Source organism: Mytilus californianus, unplaced genomic scaffold (genome assembly GCF_021869535.1).
Source record: "Mytilus californianus isolate M0D057914Y unplaced genomic scaffold, xbMytCali1.0.p SCAF_2, whole genome shotgun sequence".
NCBI classification, from domain to species: Eukaryota; Metazoa; Mollusca; class Bivalvia; order Mytilida; family Mytilidae; genus Mytilus; species Mytilus californianus.
This window is the reverse complement of record NW_026262668.1, coordinates 69,524,073-69,550,973: the sequence shown is the minus strand read 5'-3', so window position 1 is coordinate 69,550,973 and position 26,901 is coordinate 69,524,073. Positions and strand designations below refer to the sequence as shown.

Below are 26,901 nucleotides of genomic sequence, written 5' to 3'. Positions count from 1 at the left end.
TGGAGTCAAAAATTGTAATTATAATCTTTAACAAAGTGTTAATGTCATTGGCTATGCCCAAAACAGCATGCATTTTTTTATACCTTAATTTACCTTTATATGGCGACTTTGTGCCAGCAAGACAAAACAAAATGGGAAATGGTTCCTCCCATGCAATTGCAGCTGTTAGTGTTAAAGTGTAATGTTGACTGCCAAAAAATAAGTCCATTTATAAGTAAAAAGGGGTAACTTTTGTTTACAAATCCAATTTTTTTTTAAATTATTGATCCTTATAATTACATATGTGCAGTTTCATTTAACGCCAATAAAAACAATAGGTCTGTTTCCTGTTGCATGCTCCCAAAAAATAAATTGGAAGGTCAGCGGCTAATTTCACAAAAAATCTTACGAGAAAAAATACGTGCAAGTCATGACCATTTTAGTATAACTTACAATCAAATTTGGATTTTATTTCCCTCAACCTTTAGTCTTATCATGAAGTTCGGCAAATGTCACCAACTGTGAGGTCATGTGAACATTTATTTAAATGGATATGCTGACTGAATGATTCTTTTTATCAACCACCCATGGCCATCAGATCAGTGGATTACCTGACACAAATTTTGTGACCATTGATCTCTCATATATTTAACACTCTCAGATGTGTCCATTTCACCCAAATGTGTTCTTTAAATCACAAATCACAAATCGCCAAAACATGTTCAATTTCACATCCCCTAATGGTCTGATTATTTACTTCGCCAAAATGTGTTTGAATTTTAACTCTCCAAAACGTGTCCTTTTGCCGAAAACTTGTCCACTTTATAAAAACTTTTAGCTCTAATATGTCTTCAGTATTAATGCAATAAGGTTTACATCATTCAATGATGGGAAGGGGGACATGACTGAAGTTGTCGGGTTTGGTGATCTCTAAAAAAAGATTAAAGGACATCTAGAGAAAAGGTGTAGTGGACCGTATAGTCCAAGATGTGGTACACTATGCATAGTGAAAGATGAAATCACTGACTTAATTAAATATTCTGCTCTCAAATTAATAGACACCAGATAAGAAAAAGAATCTCACACTAAAAAATTATCTTCACTTCCGAGCATTTATTATATTTTTATCAATATGATTATTATTGTTATAACTTTAGATGAAGGTATTTCACACTTAAAAAATCTTATACATAATATTTTATCCTGCAAGTTTTCACTAGACTAGTGCAAGTGTTCTCAGTGCTTCAACTATTGATTAAGTTGGTTGTTTACATTGAGCATAATTGCAAATTCAATTTACAACACATACATGTACATTAACTGTTGACTGTTAATTGCCTAATGTTCAGTGGCGAATATTTCATGCATATTTAGAGCAAACATAAAGATTGCAATTTGTTAGTTTTGTACAGTTTAATTCATTGTTTACAAAGTAATTAAAATTCTTTTGTACTAATATACTGCAGTGGTGCCTAAATATATTAATGTATCAGGGTATAACACGGACGGCTTTTTGCAGGAGTGGTTTCTGGACGAGAGTTACTGTTCCATTTTTACAACAAAACAAAAGGAAGGTTCCTGTAATGATATCGATTGGGTTTATATTTAAACAATGTGTGATTAATTTACAAATCACTATTTAATATGAGCGTTCATAAAAGGGAGACGTTTTGGCTTCATATGGAACGTTTGGGAGATCGGCCAGGTTTTGGGCATTCATAAAAAGGACACGTTTTGGTGTTGACGTCTGACATGTGGACAAGTTTGGGGGGATGGACATGTTTCTGAGTGTTACATACATATTACTCCTTACTTGGGAGCACTCAATGTGCACTTTAAAAATACATGTTGTTTATATATTAAATTATGAAGGGAAAAAGCAATACAAAAATTATATGCAACCATGCATATATATGTTTTTTTTACCAATATATCTTCACTACATGTTTTCCCCTCAAGTATTTAAGTATGTAACAGGTTTGTTAAGATCATATTTTCAAGGTGTTGCTTCATGCAGACTTGTATGGATGATGATGTTGTATTGACAAAGTTGCATGGTGCAATGGGCTATTCCAGAAATAGTTGACAAAGTTGCAAGGTGCAATGGGCTATTCCAGAAATAGTTGACCCCCACCTAATGGAAGATGCTGTTTATTAGTACAAAAGTTTTTTATTCTCAAACCATATGGAAGATGCTGGATTTCCAGTTTTTTTTTCAGTCTTGAGACAAAAATTTGGTTAGACAAATAGGTGAAAATCCAGTAATTTTTCCAAAATCTGTAAAATAATTCCAAAATTTGGAATGGTATGGAAAGTTCCGACACGTGTTCTGTCGTTGGGTGCTCGTTTGTTTACAAATAATAATGTCACGTGATTATTCGATGATGTCAGATTCTATATTATTCTAGAACATCGTCCGCCACTTTTATGCATACAAAATTCCTCATCATAAGCCATTTATCTTGTATAAACTTAAACAAAAACCATGACATGCACAATAATATGTGCACGGTTACACATTAAATTCAAAGATATTGCAAATACAGATAATTCATGTCAGCAAGGACGTATATTAGTAATACGTACTTAATGTCAGTGACCCAAATCGTCAAGGTTCATATTTTTGTCCATTGTTTACATTTCTAAGAAATGGTATTGTTATTTACTGTCAGGAAGGTCGACGGAACCCAAATACAATACAAATAAATTATAAAAAATGCTCACCGAAATTACTGAAAACAAAAAGGTTATATTCTCAATCGAAGCCGAAGAAGATCATTAACATGTCATGGATTTTTTTTATGGCGCGATAGATCCTTACTCACTATCGCTTCACATAACAAAATTGTATAGAATTTCAGCGTTTATAAATATAAACATACATAAGAATGGCATACGTTTTATATACTATAAACCAACTAATTTTCGCGACTTTCGCGAGTAGAAAAATAGCGCGAATATGTAAAACTTCGGTCTTTTCTTATACCCCCGTCACACTAGGCCACGATCGCACTACTATCTCTGAAAAAAATGCAAATTTTGACGATCGTAGTGCGATCGTGTAGATCGCAGTAAGGTCGTGGTACGGTCGTGGTGAGGACTTCGTGATCGTGATGAGCGTGGACCAACTTTGAACATGTTCAAAACAATCGTGGTGCGGTCGTGGTGAAATCAGGTCGTAGTAGAAGCGTAGTAAGAGCGCAGTAAGGTCGTGGTAAGATCGCAAAGGTCGCTGCACCATCGTAGCGAGAGCGTAGCGAAAGCGCGATTCTAGTCGGAGAGACTGCGCTACGATCTCACAGCGACGTTAACTACGACCTCACTACGACCATCACGTTCTCACCGCGCGACCCAACCACGCTTCTACTACGACTATACCACGTTTATACCACGCTGTTCAAGACCATAGTACGATTCTAGCACGCTCATACCGTCCTCATCACGCTCCTCTTACGACCTGACTACGTTCATACTACGACCATTCCGAGTTCTAGTCATGCTCATTGTCATTGTCACATAAAATATATAAAAGCTCTCCAGGTTTTATTTGAAACATCAATTTCAATTGAACAATGGAAACACCAGATCATGTACATGTAGTAATGCTTCTACAATCATTAACACAGATACAAAATCTTAACGACCAGGCCATGATATTGTTATTGAAAGAGCGAAGAAGAAGAATAAGAAGAAATTTTAAATGGCGTAGGTCCGACATCTATACTGGATCAGGATTAGTATCAGAGGCCCCTATGCCTCTACCTCTACCCTTACCACCACGCCCACAAGTTCTGGTAGATTTTGGTGGCATGACTGTGTTGTTTCCGAGAAATCTACGTATGAATGAGAAATAGAAGGAATGGAACAGTATTTATATGGAACACGATGCTGACGTCATTGCTGAGAGCGTAGTAAGATCGCGGTATGAACGTGGTATGATCGTAGTATGATCATGGTAAGAGCGTGCTATAATCGCAGTAGAAGCGTGGTAAGATCGTGTTGCAATCGGATAAATCGTGGTATGGTCGTAGTGAGAACGTGATGAGCGTAGTAAGATCGTGATAATCGTAGTAAGGTCGCAGAATAAGCGTGGTGAGAACGTGGTATAATCGTAGCGGGATCGTTGTAGAAGCGTAATGAGGACGTAGTAGCATCGTGAAAACAACGAAAATTTACATTTTCATGCCAAAAATACCGCGACCTCACCACGATCTGAATTTATTTTAGATCGTGGTGAGCGTGGTGCGACCGTGGTCTAGTGTGACGGGGGCTTTATATGAATACATCAAGACAATTAGAAAACCGCGAAAATAAATCGCCGCGAAGTCGACTGAGAAGGGCTGAACGCGAAATAAAGTATCCGCGAAAATAAGTTGGTTTACAGTATATATCTTTTCAAGGTTTTCTTTGTCAAGATTAATATATTACCTCAACGGTGTACTTCACTTAGGAATTACATTTGAGCGGAGGAAACTTTTTTTGTGAATCTATGTGAATCTTTGACAGTAGTTCAACCAATAGGCAGAATTTTAAAATCTATTTTTGAAGCAGATTTTGCATATTTTCGCATACTAAAATGGAAATTATAGAAAAATAAAATACTTTTAGTAGATATAAAACAGGGAATAATGAACTCTTTTAGTAATAAAAGAAGGATTGGATCGGGGTTCTGTATTCGCATGATTTGTATATCTCTCTCTACTCTTGAATTTTTCGGTGGTATTTTTCCGACCCAAATGGTTCACCACAACATTTATTTTATTATATAGTATAGTAGAAATAAGGAGATGTGGTATGATTGCCAATTATAAAAATAAGGAGATGTGGTATGATTGCCAATTATAAAAATAAGATGTGGTATGATTGCCAATTATAAAAATAAGGAGATGTGGTATGATTGCCAATTATAAAAATAAGGAGATGTGGTATGATTGCCAATGAGACAACTATCCACGAAAATTTAAATGAAGTGGATGTAAGCAATTATAGGCAACCGTACCGCCTTCAAAAATGATAAAAAAACCATACCGTATAGTCGGCTGTAAAAGGCCCCGACATGTTTATATTGCAATACAATATATAACGATAAGGTCTTTTACAAATCCTTTCAAGACATCATAATTATTTGCATTTGTTCCGACCGTTGATTGATAGTGTTTTATGGACTGGAATGAGATCAAATATATATAGTTCTGATCAACAGTTTTACGGTTGATCAGTTGTAGTTGGTTGTTTGAAGTTCGAAGTATGCTGCATATTTAACTTTATCTATTTCAGGTCTGCAACCGATATAAAAATAAGGACATGTGGTATGATTGCCAATGAGATCACTTTCCACCAAAGTTCAAATGAAGTGGACGTAAGCAACTATAGGCAACCGTACGGCCTTCAAAAATGAGAAAAACCAATACCGTATAGTCGGCTGTAAAAGGTCCCGACACGAAAAGTATGAAACAATCCCATACCGTATAGTCGGCTGGGAAAGGCCCTGACACGAAAAGTATGAAACAATTCAATTGAGAAAAACTAACGGCCTAATTTTTAACAAAACAATGTACGAAAAACAAATATGACAGACATGAACCAACGACAACCACTGAACTACTCTACACTACTACAGGCTCCTGACTCGAGACTGTCTAAATGTGTACAAACCCGACGTCAAATGTTGATACTGTTCTATTTCAATGACTGTAGGAGAACAAATTAGATGACTGCAAATTACAATCCAGAAACAAATTAATTACAATGGTCAATGGTAGGTCAATGGAAGACTTTCCCGCGCAAATGTCATGTGTTAAACGGGATATACCATTTTTAGGTCTATGCTGTCGTTCATATTCGGATCAATTTACACAGTAAAATAAAATATAAATGTCAACTATATATAATGGTTTTGAATTTAGTAACTATGTCAGAAAAATAATTTATTTCTCGCAAACAACACTAAATAATATACATTAACTCGACTCTGAATCTAAAAAAACCCTAAAATATAATGGTATATGGAATCGTCTGAAACAGGTTCTCCTAACATCATTAAAGGTGAAATACGTAGATTCAGAATTTTTCACAAAGAAATAAGATCAGAGATAAAGCCCTATGTAAAGTGGAAACCAAAAAACACCTGAATTTAATCATCGGTTATTAAATTTGCTTGCATAAGAGCCTTGAAGTTGAAACTACGACCGATTATGTGTATCCTGTCAGCCCCTAAAACAAATAATACTGCCTACTTCCGCGCGCCATGAACTGAATTTTTAACATATTGTTATAGAGTATGTTAACAAGATGGAAAAAATACAATATATTTGCTTTTAGAACTAGATATCCAAGTCAGGAACATGTAACCTTTGTTATGCCCAACCTACGATTGTAGATGGGCATTATGTTTTTCGGTCCGTACGTCCGTTCGCTCGTCCGTCCGTCCGTTCGTCCGTCTGTCCCGCTTCAGGTTAAAGTTTTTGGTCAAAGTAGTTTTTGATGAAGTTGAAGTCCAATCAACTTGAAACTTAGTACACATGTTCCCTATGATATGATCTTTCTAATTTTAATGCCAAATTAGAGTTTTGACCCCAATTTCACGGTCCACTGTTTGTCTTGTGTGTGTTTTATTTTTTTTATTTTGGTTCATTTGTATGTTTCGGAGTTTGGTGTGGCGTCCATTTCGCTGAACTAGTATACATTATTGTTTAGGGGCCAGCTGAAACCCGCCTCCGGAACGGCTGTGAAATATTATTATTATTGCAATATTAACTTTTCCAGTAAAACACAGCACAAAGTTTGACATTCATCATAATAACATGTTTCATTTTCTTTGTAATCGCTAGCTAATTGCGATAAATAACTAAATAACATCAACATATAAAAATAAAGTATACTTTTTAATATAGCTTATTATTACTATGATATATGTCTACGAACCACCGATGTTATTTAAAACTAGACCAATATCAGGTCTGGACTTACGTCGTTGCATGCAATTGATTAATGTAATAATGGAGCATAACTGATCATTCTCTCGTTACAACTCGACATTATAATGCTGCAGACCAAATATTAAATCAATCCCTTTCATAGAAGCCAAGAAAACTCTGACGAAAGTGTTCTTTCTTTCGGACGAACGGATGGACGGAGTCGAACGGTTACAATACCTGCTTCCGCCTTCGGCGACACAGGTAAAAATTGTAATGTGTATTCGATCTACCGATGCGTGATAAAATGTGCAGTGTCTTGCAAAAAGTATGTGGTTTATCAAGCGAAATCAGTGTGTCATTAATAAAACAAGCCACTATCTAATAGCATATCCAAGAATATTTTGTTTGAAGTAATACAGATACAGATAAAAGAAATATCTAGATAAATGAGAAAATGAAATAAATAAATTAATAAATAGTTAGATAATATAAACGAATAAAAAATACAATAATAGAATAAATAAGTTAAATTGGTTAGATAAATGATATTAAAAACAAAAATTGAATAAATATAATAATCAAATACCTAGATAACTAGATAGAGCTGTTTAAAACTTTTCTACATATATAACCATTAGGATCTGTTCTAGGGTAGACTGTATTAGGGTAGCACTGCTTTTGTCAGAAACTGTTCTAAAGGTGTTAGGATAACTGTTCTACAGACAGTTTTAGAACAAATCTCCTCGGAGTTCCTGACAGATTTTAACAGAGGTTAAAACTGATCCCAACTGAATACATTTGTTTTACTTAATGAACAATTAAGACAACAAATCATAGTTCGATTTGGCAAGAGGTCGACCGGGATGCAGGGGCGAAATCGAAAGTTGGGCACTTGCTAAAGTGGCTAAGTAGGATAGGACAAAACTTGTGTCTTACAACAGGCTCACTATCGATACTTTAAAGAATGAATTAAGTGAATACCGTTGTAAGATTTAATAAAAATGAACAACAAAGAAACGCTTAACTTGTAAATACAGTACCTTCCTGTTTTTCAGGATCGGCTGACGAAGGGGTTTCACAGTTGCCTAAAAATATAATATAATGAATGGTTTAGTTTAAACATGTTTTATTTGCCTAAATATGCAACAGGATTAAGACAGAAGTTAATCAAACATATAAAGTTTTCTCCCAAAAAATTGTAAATGGTTAGTATATATTTAATCTATTTAAGAAATGCTGAATACAACTTTCAAGTGTACGTGTTAAATATACGTTTTTTTTCACTAAACAAAGAGTTGCAAGCACGTTCCATGCACTGTTGTTTAAACTTTTGTACTCCACTTCGCATTTTACTCAATATGATTGGAATACAGACCAGAGCGCTGTCATGTCATTGTCTGACTCAGCTAAGCGTTGTCACAGAAAATGTTTTTAATTAAAGTTGCCTTTTTCTTAGCGTTAATTGGATTTCAAATTTGAAACCCGAAACAACCGAACACAAGTTGAACACCATATACTTTTGTTAATAGAAACACAACGTTTAAAATATATATTCAAATGAACTTTTTATTTCTTTATCATTTTTGTTGTTCCCTAGAACACGTATTTCTATAGTGCGACTCATCAGCTAAACCCTAGTGTTCGGAGAGCTCAACCGCCCCAGAAGACATAAGGACCGGGAACAGCGGTAAACTAAATAAAAAGTGTGTCCGAAGTTAATTAATAAAACAATCAAACTAAACAGAAACATAGCTGCATTTTCTATTTTCTTTATATAGTATCGATTTCATAACAGTGTGGACGAGACCATTTTTTGGCGCGCTCAAGTCACCCATTGACTGGGTTAAATTATGTGAACGTTGAACTTCGTCTGTAACGCCCACTTATCACGTCGTATTTATTATAGACATTTAAACTGTGGGGTCACCAAAGGTTCTCAACGCCTAAATCAAATAATTCGAAAAACTAGTACAGGAATAACCTCTGTGTTTTGATTTATATTGAATACTTAACGTTCTTTACTTGCGTTTTTGTTATGTTTTGATAAACAATTTTTATGATATCGCACGTCCTTAAACATAAAAATTAATTTAACTAGCTTTAAAAGTTACAATGTATGTGTTGGCTATTATCTTTTTCGGACGTCAAAGCGATTAACCCATTGCGGTTGTCTAATTTTTTCACTTAGTATCTTTTAACTTTTATCTTGTGTAAAATTTATTTTAGAACGAATGCATGATCAACTTTCAATAGTTGTGCAATAACAAAACATAGACAACATATACTTTCGTACGGTCTTTTTCGTACTTGCAAGATATTGGACAGTAAAAAGCTATTTGGACCAAGCCTTATGAAATTTGCATTTTTCTTCACGAAATACTAGTAGGTAAAATGTATAGTTTGGTGTATTTTGGAAACTGGATCTTTTCTGTTAACTTCTATACTTGTGAAAAAAACCTTGGTAGAAGAATGATGATGCACCGACTATTCTTCCTTTTCTGAGTGCGTGTGTGTTGTTTGTTTTGTTGTGAGGGGGAGTTTTCATGCACACACATGAAAATTACTTTTTTAATCTTTGTGTCGTATTTATTTTCGTCCCTAACTTTGAATGTAAATCAATTATATGTTTTCCTCTTTTTTCAGAAACAAAGTATGTTTTTTCCTTTCCAATTTTTTTTTAAGAATCAATTCATTTTTTTTTAAACGGCCCAACTAACACACACACACAATAATTGACGGCAGTTTATATATCAACTTCGTCCTTTTTAAGATCGCAATGAAAATGTGCATATAACATATGTATCATGCATTAAATTAATTTTTAAAATGTGATAAATTAGCACGAAGCGGAAAAAAGCAACAGCTTTTAATATGGATTGAAATTGAAATAATTGGTATAATTTACACAACGTTACTTTTTCTAAGATAAACATTCAAAAATTATTATTATTTTTTTTTTTTATTTACAACATTTTTTTGAAAGACCACATTGTGACTTCGAGATTGAGTACAACCATGAAAGGATCACACACACGTGTACCAGTTTCCCCTTTACATAAAAGCATTACACAAACAGAAAAGTCTTTTAATTAATTAGATATACATATAGATATATACATAAATAGAGACAATTGAGTTGTGTAGTACTGGAATATCCAAGGCAAACTAATCATATGAGTTCTCTGTATGACTGAATGATTCAAACGATGATCCATGTGAAAAATATCCAGTTAAAAAAATGAGATTTTTTTTTCATCGTCCGGAACTCTTTTCACAAACAAGTCCTATGCATTGAATAAATGGTAGATTACTCTTAAATGATCACAACGTGGGAGCATTTTTTCCTTTAAGATATTTTGTGAATTAACCCCATCGACTTAAAATTTTACAATGAAAATCCAAATGTGAAAATGTATTTTTCGATTATTTAATGATATTAGCTCTGAACATTTATTATTCTCTAAAATGAAACTGTTGTGTGTGCTGATATAAAGAATATTTCAAACAAATTCCTTTAATGTTTTGTGAAAAGAGTTTCATTTTTTAAATCCCCACTGGAGGGCCTCTAACAGACTGAGTGAGCGTAAAGTCATTGCCGATGACAAACAAGTTAAAGGTAAATGATTCGGTATTATTAACAACAAAAGTACTACGGTTGTCCACACTGTTACGGGAATACCTCTATCTTCTATGACTCAAATCACTAAAGACATATTTTAGCATCATAGATATTTAGATACCAGAATTGCCGTCTGATCTGTAGATTTACCGATTGTGTTCTATTCCCGATTGCGAAAATTTTTTAACTGAGTATGCGTGCATATCATTCCCTGTCGACGCACCTATTCTCGATCCTTAATTTGGAGTTTATGCGATTCCCTCAGTTTTTTTTTTTTTTTACCTATATTTGTATCTTCTTAATCGATTTATGAGATTTGAATATCAAGCAGCTACTGTTTCATCTTATATTCATTTTGCCATTATTTACTTCTACATTTGAAAGAACTGAGTTATCTACCTTGTACCATAACTGTCATATCATGCTCATCAGTGCACTTAATTCCATGAAAGTATGAAACCAGAGAGGTGATGACATCTGTGGTCATATTATCTGATGACCGGGACCAAATTTCAAACTGCAACTTTCGACGGTCACATGTGCCATCATCTTTGACGTCAAAACAGAAAATCAGGGCTGCACTATTGTAGTCAGTGTACAAAATTTTAAATTTATCTGAAATGAAATATTGATATATTGTTTGTAGAAACAAAATTTGAAATACTATTTACAAAAAAGTTTCCTTTGATACCAAGCTAAATATATTAAAAAAGAACAAATTTGAAAAAAGAAAAAAAAAGAGAGAGAGATTTCTGATTTCATTGTTAATGCGCATGAGTGTTTCTGGGACATGTTTTTCTGTTGGTCTTTATGGATAGTTGTCTCATTGACAATTATTCCAAACCTCCTTAATATTGTTGACTGGATAACTGTCAATATCTGCTTTAAACCGAGCCAAACGGTTGAGAGTATAAAAAAATCGTCTAGATTTAACTTTACTCGAGAAAGAGTTTACCTTAGTTTAACGGTAGATTATAGAATTGTATATTCGTGGTTTATAGATGATTGGTTTGATTCCATTTAATAGTGTTGCTTGTTTTCTTAATCCGTCTCTGCATATTCCGTAATAGACAGATGCAGGCATCATAGAACTTCGGTTAAGTGTTCACACAAACATAAACAGGTCAGATAAAGTTGCATGCTTCAAGTTTCGAAGTATTTGTCACGTGGGAAACAAGTGGATCACAGTCTTAGTTACTTGCTCATTGTGTAATGACAGAAATGCAAATCTTAGTACTAAATGTATAAACGTGATCATAACAGATTGCAAGACATTTTAAAGACTAATTGTATCATGGAAAGCTGTTCTACCAAAGTCAATAATCCATTTTCAATGTTTAAAAGTAACTTACTAGTATCTTGCATATATGTTCCGGAATACTCCGCTGTACCAACTTTGGTCATAATGTTCAGATAAAGATTACAATTGTCGGATTCTTTCCTGTTAGGAAATATGAAATGGTTGAAATAAATGGTATATGCCCCGAAGCATTTTATCTTGAATACTCACTGATTTCATCATGAGAAAAATTACATTATATTTTATCACACTGAATCATATATAACATTTATCTACACACCTTCTAAAATAAATCAGAATCAAATCGACATAGATTACAAAGACTATTTATAAATGTCACTAAAATAAAGTGTTTCCCAGTATCCGGTTAATTGATCGATTACATGTAATCGTCTTTTGCTTATTCAAGACTTGAGAACAAATTTACAATAAATGTAAGATTAAGGCTATGTAAAATTGGTCGAAGCATGGGAAAGTTTGATTGCCACTAGACAAAATAGGCGGAAGATACAAAGGGGACATTCAAAACTCATAAGTCGAGAAAAACTAACAACGCCAAGGCAAAAAATGAAAGACGACGAAAAGACAAACAAGTTCACACAACACTACTTAGACTGACCAACTAAACACGAAAAGACAAAAACAAGTTTACACAACACTACATAGAATGACCAACTAAACACGAAAAGACAAAAACAAGTTTACACAACACTACATAGACTGACCAACTAAACACGAAAAGACAAAAACAAGTTCACACAACACTACATAGACTGACCAACTTAACACGAAAAGACAAAACCAAGTTCACACGACACTACATAGACTGACCAACTTAACACGAAAAGACAAACAAGTTCACACACCACTACAAAGACTGACCAACTTAACACAAAAAGACAAAAACAAGTTCACACAATACTACATAGACTGACCAACTTAACACGAAAAGACAAAAACAAGTTCACGCAATACTACATAGACTGACCAACTAAACACGAAAAGACAAACAAGTTCACATAATACTACATAGACTGACCAACTAAACACGAAAAGACAAAAACAAGTTCACACAATACTACATAGACTGACCAACTAAACACAAAAAGACAAACAAGTTCACACAATACTACATAGACTGACCAACTAAACACGAAAAGACAAACAAGTTCACACAATACTACATAGACTGACCAACTAAACACAAAAAGACAAAAACAAGTTCACACAATACTACATAGACTGACCAACTAAACACGAAAAGACAAACAAGTTCACACAACATTACATAGACTGACCAACTAAACACGAAAAGACAAACAAGTTCACACAATACTACATAGACTGACCAACTAAACACGAAAAGACAAACAAGTTCACACAACACTACATTGACTGACCAACTAAACACAAAAAGACAAAAACAAGTTCACACAATACTACATAGACTGACCAACTAAACACGAAAAGACAAACAAGTTCACACAACACTACATAGACTGACCAACTAAACACGAAAAGACAAACAAGTTCACACAATACTACATAGACTGACCAACTAAACACGAAAAGACAAACAAGTTCACACAACACTACATAGACTGACCAACTAAACACGAAAAGACAAACAAGTTCACACAACACTACATAGACTGACCAACTTAACACGAAAAGACAAACAAGTTCACACAACACTACATAGACTAACCAACTAAACACGAAAAGACAAAAACAAGTTCACGCAATACTAAATAGACTGAGCAACAACTTAACACAAAAAGACACCAACAAATTCACACAACACTACATAGACTGACCAACTAAATACGAAAAGACAAAAACAAGTTCACACAGTACTAAATAGACTGAGCAACTAAACACGAAAAGACACAAACAAGTTTACAAGGCACTACATTGCCTGAGCAACTAAGCCAAAGACTAGGGGTAATCTCGGGCACTCCGGAAGAGTAAGCAGAAAGTGAGGACAATCATGTTTAATAAAGAAACACAATTTGCTTTGCATTTGGACCACTGAAAGAGTTTATGCAAGATAATTTTTAAGCGCATGGACCATTAGCTTTTGTCCTCATTTCGACCTATGGCAATGATTAACTCTTTTTAACTTCAAACTTATTAGATGAAAATTAAAAAAATTACTTGAACAAATGTACAAGAGACAAAGGATTTCATTTTTATCTTTTTAATCAATTTTGAAGGAAAGAAATACAAAAGATTATATTTCATTATAAATATTTGAAATTAAAATTACTGTCTTTCCCATTTTACTGGAATCATGGATTTAAAAAATATATTGAGTTAACACAAATATCTGCATTATTATATATTTTTAATATGTTGAAACTAAAAAAACTGTCAAAATATGAGAATCTTTCTGATGCTTACTCAGTTTAATAAACCGTGATGAATTATTTTGAAAGTTATTTCATCCTTTCAATGGGTTCATGCATTACAATGTACCGTGAAAGTAATAAAAATTATCTTCAACCAAAACTGTATGGCCAGAAATATTTCTATACAAGAATGTTGGGATATGCATTGATGATAAAAAGATGATACATTAATGGGTCTGGATGGGGTAGGTGGTCCTTCAATTCTGTATTCTTAAATTGTTTAGGTCACTTTACTCTATTCTTTATATTTTTTGCTCATTATATTCTCTATATTCATTATGTTTTAGCCCTCCTTTTTTCTCTATACTTTATTTTTAGTTCCATTTTTTCTCTTTTCTGTATTTTTTTGGTCAATTTTTCTGTTGAATTTGCCCATTATTCTCTATTTTGTACACCATCCACACCCTCATAAATTTAAGGGATTACTTGTAATTATATGATTTGGGATGATGGATTTTTATACTTGTTTATTTTGAAGGAATAACAATTTATTATAGTCTATTTTCATATTACCGACTTTTAACTTAGAATATATAATTTTTCGACAGGTTACCTAATATGTCGTAGGACATTATGGTGATAGGTCAAGTAAGAGCAACTAAAAGTTATAAAATCAATCTTATAATCGATTTCAATTTGGGGGGACATTTATTGTTTTATGTTTTCTATACACCACAAAATCATCGGAAAACGAATTTTTCCAAAAAAGTGCACTGATTGTAAATCTTGATTTTATTTCTTTAGTTCCTCTTACTTGACTGCCGAAAAATTATATACTCCGAAGTCAAAAGTCGGTAATATGAAAATAGTCTACAAACAATAATGATCATTCATATTAAAGAGCGTATTTTTCTTGGTTAAAATTATTTATTTATATCAAAATCTAGCTCAATCAAACTTTTTTTTCTTTTCATTTTGAAATTTGACCGATCAACTTTGAGATTGTTTGAGTTCGTCCTTTAATCTTTTGTATAACATTAAAACATGACAGAACCTTCACTTTTTAGTTATTTCAAAATTCAGTTTTTCCTTATCGTAAGTATCAAAGGGGAACAAGAAGTTTTGTTTTAAAAAGAGTCAGATTTAATCTCATTATATCTTTCGTTCGTATTTCCGTTACTTTGTAAAACATTAAAACATGACAGAACCTTCACTTTTTGGTACTAACCGGTATCCAGAAACCACGCTTGTAATGGTTTCATCTTCCCTAATATAGATCATATGCGTCATGGAATCCCACGTGTCGTCCCCAAATGCGTAAGGTGTAACAGAGTGGGTATACCATGCTCCGCCAAACTGAAATAAAAAAAACATTCACGAATTATTAACATAACGGTTTATTATGAATCCAAAAGTCCACCGTAAACCAATGATATACCAAAATAGCCTCTTCATATCCATGTTGTATATGGTCTCCTATTTATGCATTTAAAAACAAAGGAAGATGGCGAATGGGAAACTGAAATTTATACCTGGAAAATTAATTGTCAATGGAACATTTTTGTTTATTTCTTTGAATACATATAGAAAGTATTGGAAAATAATATATCATTTAGACACCTATCTCTTGTTGGAGACCGTATGATGAGATCTTGACCACATGAATTTTGATTATTTGTCTGGTCGGGTAGCTGTCTTATTGACGTATACCAAACACCTCCTTTTAACCAGAGAAGTTCTAACCTTTGATGTTGATTATACCTACTACAATAAGCATTCAATCTTCTCTTATTTAATCGCGTATCGTTCTAAATATTAATGATATATTCGCCGCTGGACGTAAAACAATCAGCAATGCCTTCAAAACGTGTTATAGCAATAATGGGTGTTCTATCATGGAGGATATGCTTTCCTTTTTAAAAGCCCCTAATACTACTGTAAACTCAGTTTTCTTGCAGTTTCCTTTTGCAGTTAGATTAAAAGATTAACCCTATCAATACTTTAACGTGATATTACTTTATTTAGATATAAGAAGATGTGGTATGAGTACCAATGAGACAACTCTCCATCCAAGTCAAAATATATAAAAGTAAACCATTATAGGTCACAGTACAGTCTTCAACACGGAGCCTTGGCTCACACCGAACAGTAAGCTATAAAGGGCCCCAAACAATAACTAGTGTAAAACCATTCAAAAGGGAAAACCAACGGTCTAATCTATATAAAAAACGAGAAACGAGAAACACTTATGAACCACATCAACAAACGACAACTACTGAACATCAGATTCCTGACTTAGGACAGGTGCAAACAAATGCAGCGGGTTTAAACGTTTTAATGGTACCAAACCTTCACCCTTTTTCTGAAACAATAGTGTTACATCACAACATAGAAAGACACACTATAAAATATCAACTGAAATAGCTTAACTCAATCAAAGGACATATTAACACCATTGACAATACACTGAACAAATAAATTTGACCTATGACACAATGTAAATACAAAATAAATAAACTAAGGGAAGAATAATGAAAATAACATGTTATATCGGTAAGAAATGTTAAACAATTAAAGAAAAACAAAATGCTCGAACAAAAATACCATCCATTTGCAATAACTTTAAACACAGGTAAATGAAAATAATTTACATGTTTTTTCACACATTGAAATACATGATTATGAAGCATGACCACAATATATATAACCTTTCAAAAATAAAAATGGAAATTGGTTTAAGAAAAAAAGTACTAATAATTGTGTTACTGTGTGTAACAGTCTCTGTTTGTACAGAATACCAAAAAAAAAAGTACTAATAATTGTGTTACTGTGTGTAACAGTCTCTTTTTGTACAGAATACAAAAAAAAAGTACTAATAATTGTGTTACTGTGTGTGACAGTCTCTGTTTGTACAGAATACCAAAAAAAAAGTACTAATAATTGTGTTACTGTGTGTAACAGTCTCTTTTTGTACAGAATACAAAAAAAAGTACTTATAATTGTGTTACTGTGTGTAACAGTCTCTTTTTGTACAGAATACAAAAAAAAACACCCAGTGTGGAAACGCCTATTAAAATGACACATTGTCACTTTTAGGACCTAAAACACACCATTTACGGGAAAGGAAATGGAACGATAAAGTTACACTGACTAGAGATAGGCACGTGAACATTTGGCTAAAACAATTGCTCAATTGATAAGACTTAATCCTTATAAAGCATCAGTATACTATAAAGACAATTACAAAATTTTGTTGTTGGCAAAACTCATAATCCGTTTGAATAGCATTGTAAAAGAACAATCTTAATCACTGTGTATCATCGCCACCGGAAATTGGGTACTAACGAAGCGGAGAGAAATGGAAAAAAAGTAAACAAGGTAAGAATTCATTCAATTTAAAGCATTTCTACTGATTTGACGAGGATACCGCTTAAGAAATGATTTTCTGATATATAATTCTTTAAATTATTAGGCCGATAAGTACAAAATTAAGACAATATTTTGTGTTATACTCCAAAGCTTGCCACTTAGTACCTGAAAATTTCGAGGTCGATTGTCCTCTGTCGCCCCATTGGCAAGATATTCAACTGTTTTTCATTATTTTTCCAGACACGTTTTTAGATTATGATAGTGTGACATCATATTGACTGAAATCTGTTGTCATAAAGATGTTTTTAAAGAATATGGACCAAAACATTGTTTGTTTATTGTACGGCGAATTGCAGGACGTTGTACGGCGAATTGCAAAATAACAACTTTTTGTCTGTACAGCGTCTTGCAATATATTGTAATTTGAAGAAGATATTAATCACTGTTTAGATAATATCAAGGGACGAAATTTTGGCTGTATCAAAGCTTTACCGGCTTACAAATATACAAAATAAACTACTTATCAAATATTATAAAATATATGCCGTTAATTTCGTTCAGAATTAGTCGTTGCGTACCTCTATTTGACTTTGTGTTTTTAAAGACAAACAGGTTTTTTTCAACCATATTATCCTAAATACATTCATATATCGTTATAATACTAACGACTGTTGTCTTATTTGTTGTCAGGGTGAAATTTTGTAAGTTCAATAAAAAAAAACGACCATTCATCTTTTGTTGGTGCTGGTTTTTTTTTAAATATAAACAGTGGAGATGTTGTATGGTTGCAAATAAGATAACTATCCACCAGGGTCAAATAAAGTGTATGTAAGCAATTATATGCTATCGTTTGGCCTTAAACAACGAAAAATCGTACCTTACAGTCGGCTATAAAAAGCCCCGACATGAAAATTGTGGAAGGATTCAACAAGAAAACTAACGGCCTAACTCATAACAAAACAATTTACGAAAAATAACAAATATGATAGAGATGAACCAACGACATCCACCAAACTACAGGCTCGTGGCTTCGGACAGACACATAAAGAATGTGCTGGGTTAAATAGATATAGGAAGATGTGGTATGAGTGCCAATGAGACAACTCTCCATCCAAATCACAATTTATAAAAGTAAACCATTATAGGTCAAGGTACGGTCTTCAACATTGTTTATTGTTTTTTTTTTAAATTTCTGAAATGAATAATTTGTTAAAAGAAAAGTGAAGAAAATACTTTGTTTTCATTGAAAATTAGGAGAAATAAATCATGAATTGTGTTTCGAATTAATTTTCTTGTTTCTTATTGAAAATAAGATTGTATTTTTTTTTAGTTTAAGTAACTGATTCAATCAATCTATTTATTTTCAGGGGAAAAAATAATAAAAGACTGTTGCTAAGGCTGTTTGGTCTAAACTTAAATTAGTAGATGGAGGGGTAGTGAAAAGGAGTGTATTCGTCCGAATTTTCATTGTTACAGTAGTACATTTTCATGATTACTACATGTATTTATAATATTTCTCAGTAAACTTTAATGTGATATTGTGCCAATTAAAATTATATAATTAATACAAGTAAGACTTGCATTTGCCTTAAAAGATATAGCAGTACATGATTATTTGTTTTCAAACACACCTTCTCTGTTTTGAAACTTATAAAGGTATGGATCTCGGCCTATCTGTTTGGTTGAATATAAATGTGAATTCATAGAGTTTCAAAATCAACAGTAAGCCCTATTTTTGTGTGTGTGTAAATAATCTAATCTTTAGATAGATGCTAAAATTAAAATCATTTTTCTTAATAAGAAGAAAAAAGTGCAACTTAAGCACGCCTGAATGTAAAAAGGTGTACCCGACTTATTCGTTCACGATAAGAATTTACCGATTTCGGTATTTTAACAAAACTGTTTACGAGGGCAAATAAATAAATGAACGCTATCAAATCAACATTTAAATTTACGTGGATTTTTCCAAAAGAATTTATGAGTATGCACCATCAGGATTCAAAAATATTTCAACCTGTCCTTATTAGATGTTATTTCATTATAATTCTTTAAACTTACAAGTCGAAGATGCTAACTTTTGTGAATTGTATTAATAAGTATATAATATTAAGATGACAACCAAAAAAAAACTTCATACAAGGTCATCTTTATTCTCAAGTAGAAAGTTTATGCCGTAGCCACAGCCGGATTTGTATCCCTTGTATCGGATTCTTCTTTCATTCTTTCCAAAAATGATTAATCTAAGGTTAATATTTTTTTTATTTAAACAGTGTTAGCCACTGAGCTTGTTCATTTCTTACTATATAGAGATGAAGTTTTTTTTTTAAATTAATGTTCTTTATTCTTATATATTGGCTATATCTGCCTTTTACAAATAAGACAATAACATTAATTGAAAAAGAAGACGTGGAATGGTTTTCACTGAGAGGACTTTCAAACAAAGTCCAAATGAAATAGATTTGACCAACTATTGGTTACTATACACTTCACAATGAACAAAACCCATACCGTATCAAAATTGCCTGATTTATGACAAAATCATAAACAAATGTGTCAGGCAGCAACTTACGACAGCCGCTATTTTACATGTTCCTGACCAGGGACAGACACATATATATTGAGGCGGGCTTAAACATGTTTGTGAGCACTCAAACCTCCCTTAACATGGTGCCGTGGTGTAGCAATACAACATTTTTTTTGCAGAGAATGATAATTCATTTATATTTCATTTTATCTTAAAGTTGAAAGAGAATTCATTCACTTAATGGTTCTAAATATTCAATGAGGAACAATTCTCCTGCCATTACCTCCTTCCTTCCCTCCACCCGCAACCCATCCCCGAAATGTTCATCACTTATATGCAAATGCTGACTAATGTTGTATGGTTAAAACATTTGGTTGAGGCAATCTAAAGTTTGAGAACAGAAACGACAGCTTTAGCTTTTTTTCATTTATAAAAGGGCATAACTCAAGAACGGTAACAGTGACGCTACCCAATTTATAACTTGATCTGTGTTTTGTGGTGATACGCAATTCGTGTAAGTTTTAAAACATTTGGTTAAGGCATACTAAAGTTAGAGAACGGAAACCAATTATTGGGACTTTCTGGACGGACGGGAGAGACGGGTCGGACGGACATGGGTAACATTTAACGCTACGTCAGGGCAGAACAAAAGGTTAGTAAAACAGTGCCATTCCTTTTCGAAAGTTACAACATTTGCCAGCTTTTGTATATGCATGCCGTATTCATATTGTATACATCAGGTATGTAAAAGATGTAATAGGACTGTGTTCAAGCCTTATATTGTGTATACATCTTAAATGGTGTCAAGCGAATTGTATTTTTATCAAATGCATAATTAGATATTTGAACCTAGTACTTTATTTTCTTTAAAAAGACGGCAAATAAATATTTTGAAATTAGCAAGTTGCCATACAGTTGAAAACAAGTTACCATACAGTAAATTTGTCAACATGAGCAAGTTGCCGTACCCTAGACTTTATTTTTTATGGTCTATATTCTTTAAAAACGTTCATTTTGACAACAATTTTCAGTAAATATGATGCCACACGATAATAATCTAAAAAGGTGTCTGAAAAAATAATGAAAAACAATTGAATATCTTGCCAATGGGGCGACAGAGGACGATCGACCTCGAAATTTTCAGGTACTAAGTGGCAAGTTCTTGAGTATAACACAAAATCTTGTCTTAATTTTGTACTTATCGGCCTAATAATTTAAAGAATTATATATCAGAAAATCATTTCTTAAGCGGTACCCTCGTCAAATCAGTAGAAATGCTTTAAATTGAATGAATTCTTACCTTGTTTACTTTTTTTTCCATTTCTCTCCGCTTCGTTAGTACCCAATTTCCGGTGGCGATGATACGCAGTGTTAATATGTATATGAAAAATGTTGTTCTATTAGACACACATTGCGTACTATTATCTTGTCGTTTCTATCATAAACTTCATATTTGTGAATCCGAAAACCATTTGAAAATTAAAAAAAACATTTTCACTAAAAAGGCATACCCAAATTTTGTTTGAATCGTTATGACCCCTGATTCATGTTTTGTAGTTTATTGATATCTTAACACATGTAACAGATATAAAAGAACACAGTAAATCGAAAGTTTTTAGCAGACCATTAGAATGAATAGACAGCGCAGGTACATGTTGCAGTACATACGCTTTCTCTCATCACATAAGCACCGAACTATAACTTTCCTTGTTCCAAATAATTATTTTATAACAAAATCTATATTGATTAAACAATTTTCCGTTTTGAAACAATTACCTGTTTTATGTCAAAATTCATCTGTGCAATTACTTTATCCAAATTTGTAACGCATTGGTCGACTTCAACTGCAGCACATGAGCAATATCCAAAAAGAACAATAAAGCTTAGTGCATAACTACTCATCCTGATAGAGTTATAATAACTAACATGAATTATAACAGAATTATAAAAACTAAATGTAACGTGGTTAGAATCCGTTAATTATCAGGACAAGAGGTGTTGAATTACTTCTAGACAGGACGTGATTATAAAATATTTCTAAATAGTTCACCGACTCAAGTGCCAAAGTTATTTAGGCATATTCATTGAAGTGGTGAAATGTGACCAATTTGTCAATACTAAATTATACATCAATGAATGGAAAAAAAGTTTGAAATGAATAAGTATAATGACTTGTGCAGTCGAAACCTATTACAAACTTTAGTTTTGCCAAATTTGGACTATTTTGCAATTTATGTTTAGAGCAGTCAAGTAAGTTGTCCATGTTTGCCTGTTTATGAGCGCTCTATGTCCAGTCCATCAGATATGTGGACACTTCAGGTTTGATACAAACCTTTTTATTTGTTTTTTTTTGTGGCGAAATGGAATTGGCGCGGGAACTTTTATTTCTTTGATGGTGTTTAGTATAATGTTATCAATCCTGGGTTCAAGCCTAGTTTAGTAGTATCAAAAATGAAAATCTGTCTATCTTGTACTATCAACCATTCAGTTAGTGTTAGTTTGATTTTGACAGTTTTTATGGACTTCCCCTTTTTGAATTTACCTTGGAGCTCGGTATTTTTGTTTATACTTTTTTCTCATAAGTGTTATCGACATGATACTACTATAGTTAAATTGAACTTATAAAAACATACAAATTTATTATTATGAATACTTTAAAAAATACATAGCCATGACAGAATCTTTGCAAGTAACTTTACACACACGATCCCGTATTGAAGATAACCAGTAAACCAAGGAAATAATCAAAATTCCACAAAACAAAAAACAAGCAAGATTCTACAAGTTGATAGTCCAAGAGCAAACAGATGTTTTAATTACTTGACATTTAGCAAAATGACACATGGCGCCAATATTGGAATAGAACTGCTAGCTTACCTTTTTGGAGTTCCTGTGTTCTCGCTCAACATTTTGTGGGAATACAATTGTTGTTCTCTTCAGTAAAAGTAAAAATTTATTTTTGGTATTCGGTTTGACTGTTCACCTTGTTTAAAATGAAGGACTGCTACTTTAAACATTATGTTGATTAACGTTACGATTAATAAGTTGTTCAACTTATTGAATGAATAAGTTCGACTTTGCTCATCAAAATGAATTGTCAAAGTGGATACAAATATGTTATTTTAGGAAAGGACAGATCATATATACTTTGTTACGCTGATTCAAACAAAAAGTCTCTGAAACTGAGATCATCAAGATGCTTGATTGTTTTTTACAACATACTTATTAGTTGTGAAAGACGTGTTTTCGAAACAGACAGTCGACTTCCCTATGAGATCCAACTGCGCTTTTCTTCTTGTCAATGTATTCCTTTATTCGTAAGAGGCAGAAAGGAGAACAAAAAAAAACTTGTTTTCCCTATAACTTCACGTTCCGATTTATTAATGGTATACTCTCAATAATGATTCAATGCAACTGCAAATTGAGTATAAACACTTCTCTCCCAGTTGATACGATATTCCAGAACTTGCGTTTTTCATCATCACTTCCTTGATAGAGAGTTGCTTCTGACAACGAACAATTGAACCAAGGGTTTCAAGTGGTAGGGTTGAAGATATCTCATCGAAAGATTCACGCACGTCATTACGAGTTGGATGATAATGTGTCACAGATGACCATGCATATGTTCTAATTGTTTTAACCACAACCCCTTTCCCTTTTCCACGATTGTGAAATCTCCGAATGAGACTTATCACTGTATTTGTTCTAACCATATGCAGGACGACGGGTGCCACATGTGGAGCGGTATCTACTTACCTGATATCACCCGTAGTTTGTTTTAAAAGGGTTCGTGTTGCTGTTCTTGATTTATTGTTCTATGTCGTATTTTGTGCTTTAAAATTTTTTAATGTCTGTGTTTTTTCTACCGTTAACAGTCTTGTTTATTCTTTGCAATCTTGTCACTTATTCTTAATTCTTTTATTATATCAGTAACCATGGTAACGGCGTTTTGCATTTGCGCCGATCTGCATTTCACTTGCGCCGATTTTTTCTTTCATTTGAGCCGATTGTGTATAGGTGAATTGTCAATTATATCATGTATATAACTATTGTCTCTTGCTAACCACGGGGAGGGGGGAGTAGAATTTTGAGCAGGATTAGTCAATTTAAAAGATAAAAGCACTCTGTTTACATCCACTAAAATCACGGAATACAAATCTATTCACAGCATTCAAAAGCACAACATTAAAATCCATAAAAACGGAATACAATGAATTATAAATCTGTTCTTGCCGAGTATTTATATGCTACACAACTAAAGAATTCCTTCCTTGTAATTTCATCTCTTCTAAACTTGTTGAACTTGCCAACAACGAAGTCCATCTTTTCTTTCTCCGGCTTGCATACAGACCAGGCATTTCATGAGTTCTCATTTTGACTTAAGTAACGGCCTGGATTTTCTTGATGACATCCATAAAGACATATATATGTTAGGGTGGTGCGAATAGAACTGTTCATTATAATGCGAATGAAACGATTCTGAACCGTTTTCGTCCTCTTACAGTTTTCAACGGGTGAAGCAGCCCAGAAATAGGAGCATAGAATCGGCGCTAATGAAAGAATCAAATCGGCGCAAATGAAAGATCGAAAATTTTAAAAATTGGCGCAAATGTCATACGCCCATCAGTAAATGCATTGACATTAAATGTTGATCACGACACGACCTATTCTTAAAGGGAGAGAGCTGAGTTAACTCTCAGTTGATTTTCATTACCGAAAATGTCAAATCAACTGGATACGAGAAGTTACTCTTCATATTCATCTCATAACAAAAACATTGGACTGTGGCACAGGAATGCACAACATGAAAAATGTTCATGTTTTCACAAAACTTCCCCTGAACACGTCAGCTATGTTTCTGAAAGTTATCGTGTGTGTATTTAATGTCTCTGGTGAATGCATGCCGACTCGAAAGCTAAATTTTAACGACAAAGCTTTACTCAGTGATAAGTATTAATAAGCTTGCATACGGAGGCGGGCATTTCAAGAGTTCTCATTTTGACAAAAGTAACGGCCTGGATTTTCTTGATGACATTCATAAAGACATATATGTTAGGGTGGTGCGAATATAACTGTTCATTATAATGCGAATGAAACGATTCTGGACCGTTTTCGTACTCTTACAGTTTTCAACGGGTGAAGCAGCCCAGAAATAGGAGCAAATATAGAATAGGCGCTAATGAGAGAATCAAATCGGCGCAAATGAAAGATCGAAAATTTAAAAAATTGACGCAAACGTCATACGCCTATCAGTAAATGTATTGTCATAAAATGTAGATCACGACATGACCTGTTTTTAAAGGGAGAGAGCTGAGTTTACGCTCAGTTGATTTTCATTACCGAAAATGTCAAATCCACTGGATACGAGAAGTTACTGTTCATATTCATCTCATACCAAAAACCATTGGACTGTGGCACAGGAATACACAACATGAAAAATGTTCATGTTTTCACAAAACTTCCCCTGAACATGTCAGCTATGTTTCTGAAAGTTATCGTGTGTGTATTTAATGTCTCTGGTGAATGCATGCCTACTCGAAAGCTGAATTTTAACGACAAAGCTTAACTCAGTGATAAGTATTAATAAGCTAATATTGTCTTTTAACATCACTTGTTCAGATTTACAATTAACCATTACCACAATTCTATGTTCGAACTCAAAGACATTCATAAATCAACTAGTGCTGAGATAGCATGATAATCCTGAAGTTTCCGTCATCGGTAACAAACAATTCTAACATATAATGATTCCCCTTTTGAAAGCAATAACTGTGAAGGCTATTCTTTGTCTGAAAAAACGTGTTTCAATTTCAATACTTCTTTGTCTTTTCGCCATTTTTTTTGGTTCTTTGCCATGACGTCATCAGTTTAGCTTCGACTTATTAGTTTAGAATATCCCCTTGGTATTTTCCGCCTATTTTTGAATCTATATTCCGGGCTTGGGGTTTCTGAAATATTTCCTTGGTACAGAGTGGCTGCTTAAACAAATCTACTGAACAATGGTTCTAAATTATTTAGTTGAATTAATCCTCTTTGAAGTTTTAACGGAAGCCATCAAGATTTTTTTTGCGTTGTTGAAACTTTTTGTCAAAGATAACCACGGATACGGTCTGTTTGTCATAGCAACAACTTCCGGTTTTTATCGATTGTTTCATCACACACCTATCACCGGATTTGTTCTCGCCATGAACAGCACGAGGAGGTTGCCACTAGTATATCAGAATATAAAGTTTATCCTTTTGGAGCACCTGAGTTCATTCCTGGATTTTGGTGGTGTTATTGTTGCTCAATTTTTAGATTTCTGTGCATTTTTTGTTTTTGCTTTTTGGACTGTTTTAGTCTATATGTCGATTTTTGTATGGGATTTTTTTTTTGTTGCTCCCTTGGTATCTCCTTATCCATTTTTATCATGGAATCCTATACTTCAAATAAATGCTAGTTAAACACATTGTTGAAACACTTTCCCTAGAGAAATACAACAAATTGTGTGAGTCAACTGATCCGTGTCTTTATAGTTCAAATCCATTGTCAAGAAATCAAAAGTTGTTTGCATAACAAGAAGGTAGCCTTCTAATTTCCTAGTCTTTATCCTTCTTGTCTTCTCGGTACATTTGATGCAGTAATTATATAATCTTTTTTGAATAGCTAAAATTAAGAACCAATTACTGAATAATAACCTCTTCAAATTGTGTCCATGTTCATGCTTTTTTCATAACAAACGTTTAATGTGGTTTTAGTTTAGTAGTTTGATGTGATAGCTTATTTGAATTTGTCACTCTAAAACTTGTCTATGAATTGCAGACTCTGACAAAAGTTTGCATGAAAATAAAGTTGAATTAGGC

General features: G+C 33.4%; 2 protein-coding genes across 3 annotated transcripts in view; one reads left to right on the top strand and one right to left on the bottom strand.

The window, feature by feature from the left end:
• LOC127728042 (uncharacterized) overlaps nucleotides 1-22,029 on the bottom strand; it is a 71,340-nt gene extending 49,311 nt beyond the window's left edge. The window contains exons 1-5 of the mRNA XM_052235215.1: nucleotides 21,836-22,029; nucleotides 15,395-15,522; nucleotides 11,868-11,956; nucleotides 10,915-11,130; nucleotides 7,937-7,981 (exon numbers count right to left, since the gene is read on the bottom strand). Of these exons, the coding sequence (XP_052091175.1) occupies nucleotides 7,937-7,981; nucleotides 10,915-11,130; nucleotides 11,868-11,956; nucleotides 15,395-15,522; nucleotides 21,836-21,961 (604 nt within the window). The 5' untranslated portion in view covers nucleotides 21,962-22,029. The remainder of the gene's footprint in view (nucleotides 1-7,936; nucleotides 7,982-10,914; nucleotides 11,131-11,867; nucleotides 11,957-15,394; nucleotides 15,523-21,835) is intronic.
• Nucleotides 1-26,901, top strand: part of LOC127728151 (40S ribosomal protein S18) — an 821,762-nt gene that overhangs the window by 398,498 nt on the left and 396,363 nt on the right. The window lies entirely within an intron of this gene.